This window comes from Panthera uncia, chromosome C2, assembly GCF_023721935.1.
Source record: "Panthera uncia isolate 11264 chromosome C2, Puncia_PCG_1.0, whole genome shotgun sequence".
Taxonomy (NCBI): Eukaryota; Metazoa; Chordata; class Mammalia; order Carnivora; family Felidae; genus Panthera; species Panthera uncia.
In genome coordinates this window covers 91,335,351-91,339,141 of record NC_064810.1, presented here as the reverse complement: position 1 = coordinate 91,339,141, position 3,791 = coordinate 91,335,351, and the positions used below count along the sequence as shown (strand labels likewise).

The 3,791-nt window shown below is 38.8% G+C and overlaps 1 protein-coding gene across 9 annotated transcripts in view; it reads left to right on the top strand.

The window, feature by feature from the left end:
• The window catches only part of ECT2 (epithelial cell transforming 2), a 63,783-nt gene that overhangs the window by 15,112 nt on the left and 44,880 nt on the right, over window positions 1–3,791 (top strand). For 7 of the 9 annotated variants that reach the window (XR_007457319.1, XR_007457321.1, XR_007457317.1 and 4 more), the window contains 2 exons: window positions 744–806; window positions 2,163–2,385. Coding sequence is in view for 4 of the 9 variants with exons in the window: in XM_049628559.1 (XP_049484516.1) it covers window positions 744–806; window positions 2,163–2,385 (286 nt within the window). In the remaining 5 variants the exon portion in view is untranslated. The remainder of the gene's footprint in view (window positions 1–743; window positions 807–2,162; window positions 2,386–3,791) is intronic. The other 2 variants (XR_007457320.1, XM_049628561.1) reach the window with 1 other exon arrangement.

Sequence of the window (3,791 nt, the reverse complement as noted above, 5' to 3'; positions counted from 1 at the left end):
CCTCCTCCTCCTCCTCCTCCTCCTCCTCCTCCTCCGTCTCCTCCTCCGTCTCAGTCTCCTCCTCCTCCTCCTCCTCCGTCTCCTCCTCCTCCTCCTCCTCCTCCTCCGTCGTCTCCTCCTCCCTCCTCCGTCGTCTTCGTTGTCGTCTTTGCCTTCTTCGTCTTCTCCTCCTCCTCCTCCTCCTCCTCCTTCTGGTCCTCCCCCTCCTCCTCCCCCTCCCCTTCCCCTCCCCCCTTCTCCTCCATTTTATTTATTTTTGAGAGAGAGACAGACAGACTGAGTACTAGCAGGGGAGAGGCAGAGAGAGAGGGAGATGCAGAATCCAAAGCAGGCTCCAGGCTCCAAGCTTGTCAGCACAGAGCACGATGCGGGGCTCAAATTCATGGACTGCAAGATTGTGACCTGAGTTGAAGTCAGATGCTTAACTGACTGAGCCACCCAGTCTCCCCTCTTTTTTTTTTTTTTTTTTTTAATGTTTATATACTCATTTGTTTTGAGAGAGTGAGAGAGCTCAAGCACGGGGAGAGAGAGAGAGAGAGAGAGAGGATTGCAAGCAGCCTCTGCACTGTTGGTGTGGAATCTGACGTGGGGCTCAATTTCACAAACTGTGAGATTATGACCTGAGCTGAAATCAAGAGCTGGATGCTTAACCCACTCAGCCACTCAGGTGCCTCATCTAATAGCTTTTCTGAGAAGGTAAAATCTTAATTAAAAATTTTTTTTTTTTTTTGTCTCTCACCTAGTGGTTCTGGGGAAGCATTCAAATGGATGCCCGAGCTGGAGAAACTATGTATTTATATGAAAAGGTATGCTTTTTTTGTCCCTTAGTCATTTGCTCTGTGAATTTGGTGATATAAAGATAACACTTCTGTCTGAAAAGAGCATATAATTGGCATACCAGTCATCTTTTATGTCATGTTTAGGAGTTTCAGAATAATTGGATAATTGGATATTGAGTAATAGGCTGTGTAGCTTTAAGTAAAACTTCAATGCAGTAGATATTTTAATCTAATCTATGTCATTCTGTGCTACTTCTTAGTGATACCATTATGAACAATAACAATCCTATCTTTAGAAACTTAGAATCTTAAGGAAAAGATGGATATACAAACAGTTACAGTGCAGAATATGTGCTATAGTTGAGTAATTATTTTAACTAACCTCACTCTGAGAGACTCAGGAGGGACTGAAAAGAGCAAGTAAGTGTTTAGTCAACTTACTAAGTTAAACTTGTACAGACATTCAGGTTAGATAGCAGGTGGGAGATGGTGTTAAGCTTGAAAAAGCAAGTAGTTTAGTTTACTATGGCTTTAGAAAACTGTGGGAAAGGCCAACAAATATAGCTTATGATGTAGGCAGAATCAAGGAGTTTATAATATGTTAAAGAATTTGGGAAGTATTGGGAGCCATTGAATAATATTAAGGATTGGGAACTGGTGAAGAATATACTAGGTAAGGAGTATTGGGAGCCATTGAAGAATATTAAGGGGAGAGATGTCATTAAAAAAATGACTCTAATAGCAGATTGTAAGCAAGGAAAATGCAGCCTTCGTCCTAGATTGGTGAAAAGTGGTATCATTCACCAAAACATGAAGGGAAGATTTTCTTTATTTGGAGATTTAATTTGAATGGAATATTGAAGACAAGGTACAGATTTATTATGTTTCTATAAAATCTAAATAGGTACTATATTGTCTTCTGACTCTTTTGTTCTCAAGGTTTTTAACGTAAAGTTTAAAATCTGTGCTTAAAATATCAAGAGAGAGCTTTTAAAGTCAAGTGTTATTTGGCAAATATTGGAGAGCAATATGTCCAGGCACTGTGCTAAATGCTAAGGATACAGTGAACAAAATATGAATGGTCCCTGCCCTCCAGAGTTTATGGCCTAACAGGGGACTAGACAGTAAACAAGCTTACAGATGAATACGTAATGGTGATAGAGCTATGAAGAAACAGAATGAGGTGCTTGGGGTTAGGCAATTACAGTGGTCCCTTGACTATTATGTTTTATGAATCTTCTGAATTACCTGGCAGAGTGTATAGTTGTAAAATCATTGTGCAAAATCCAGGTTTTGTCAAACTTGTAAATACATTTTTCGTCTGTTCCTGTCTCAGTATAGAACCAAGGAAGTAAAATAGAGCTTTTGTGCTTTTGATTGCAGGCTAATACTCCTGAGCTCAAGAAATCAGTGTCACTGCTTTCTCTAAATACCCCAAACAGCAATCGCAAAAGACGTCGTTTAAAAGAGACACTTGCTCAGCTTTCGAGAGAGACAGACATGTCACCTTTTCCTCCCCGTAAGCGCCCGTCAGCTGAACATTCGCTTTCTATAGGGTCACTCCTAGATATCTCCAACACACCAGAGTCTAGCATTAACTATGGAGGTAATTCACATTTTAAAAAATTGATGATTACAGTTTAGCAGAATGGAATAATTATTAGAGTATAGGTAAATCACTACTACAGTGAACATGAAAGGTTCTACCTTTTATTACTGTTGTTCTTGCTGAGGAGAAAAGGCACATAAAAATGCTTCCATGTAATGATTGCTTACTATATGCTAAGTGCTTTCTATATTTTATTTGTATATTACTGTAGAAAATGATAGAGCTGTTCAAAGAGCAAATTCTTAACTAGCAAAAAAAAGATCACAGAAGGTGTCACATGAATTATGGAGAAAATAGGTACAATTAAATCACTGTAAGGTAAGTTCAGTTTGTCTCAAATGATAGAAGAAAGCTAGCCCTATAATTAACTCTTCTCTCTTGGTCATCAGTTTTTCTCTCTATTTTTGGTTTTCAATCTGCACATAAATATGTTGTGTTTTTTACACTTAAGAAGCAATCAAAGCCTTCCCTTAACCCCATGACTCTATTTACTATCTCATTTCTCTCTTTCCTTTTATAGGAGTACTCTTCAAAGAATTACCTTGATCTATTGTGTCACTTCCTTGCCTTTCATTGTCTTTTTAACCCATTCCAGTTGAACTTAAGTCCCTACTGCATGAAATTGCTCTTACTGAGGAGACTGACCTTTTTTATGCAGTCAGCAACATTGAACACGTGAACAGCTATTTCTTCCCAGAGATAGTTTTCTCTTAGATTTTGTACGTCATTTCTTGTTCTCTTTTGCCTAACTTCTCCACCTCTAACTATTGAATGTTATTTCTGAGTCATTTCTTCTCTATTGTATTCTTCCTAAATGGTCTCATTTTTAATTCCATGGCTTTAGAAACTTTCATATGCTCTTGACTCCCTAATTTGTCATCTTCTCTGTCCAACTGCCTTCTTAATACCTATTCCTACTTGTCCATGCCTAATACACTTCTTAAACTTAATCAAATTAGAACTCTTGGTTTTGATTTTCTCTACCACTCTCAACTCTATTCCTTTGCCACCCTTCCTTTATCGGCCTTTTCTATAAAATGGATCTCTCTTAGACAATTATTTTGGTCTCCTAAATGGTCTCTCTCTATTCATTTTTGCCTTTTTATTTATTATTCATTATTATTATTATTTTGTTAATGTTTATTTTTGAGGGGGGGAGGAAGGGAGGGACAAAGCATGAGTGGGGGAGGGGCAGAGAGAGAGAGGGCAATACAGAATCTGAAGCAGGCTCCAGTCTCTGAGCTGTCAGCACAGAGCCTGACATGGGACTCGAACTCATGAACCACAAGATCGTGACCTGAGCCAAAGTCGGACATTTAACCAACTGGGCCACCCAGGTGCCCCCTTTCCTTTTTTCTTTCTTTCTTTCTTTCTTTCTTTCTTTCTTTCTTTCTTTCTTTCTT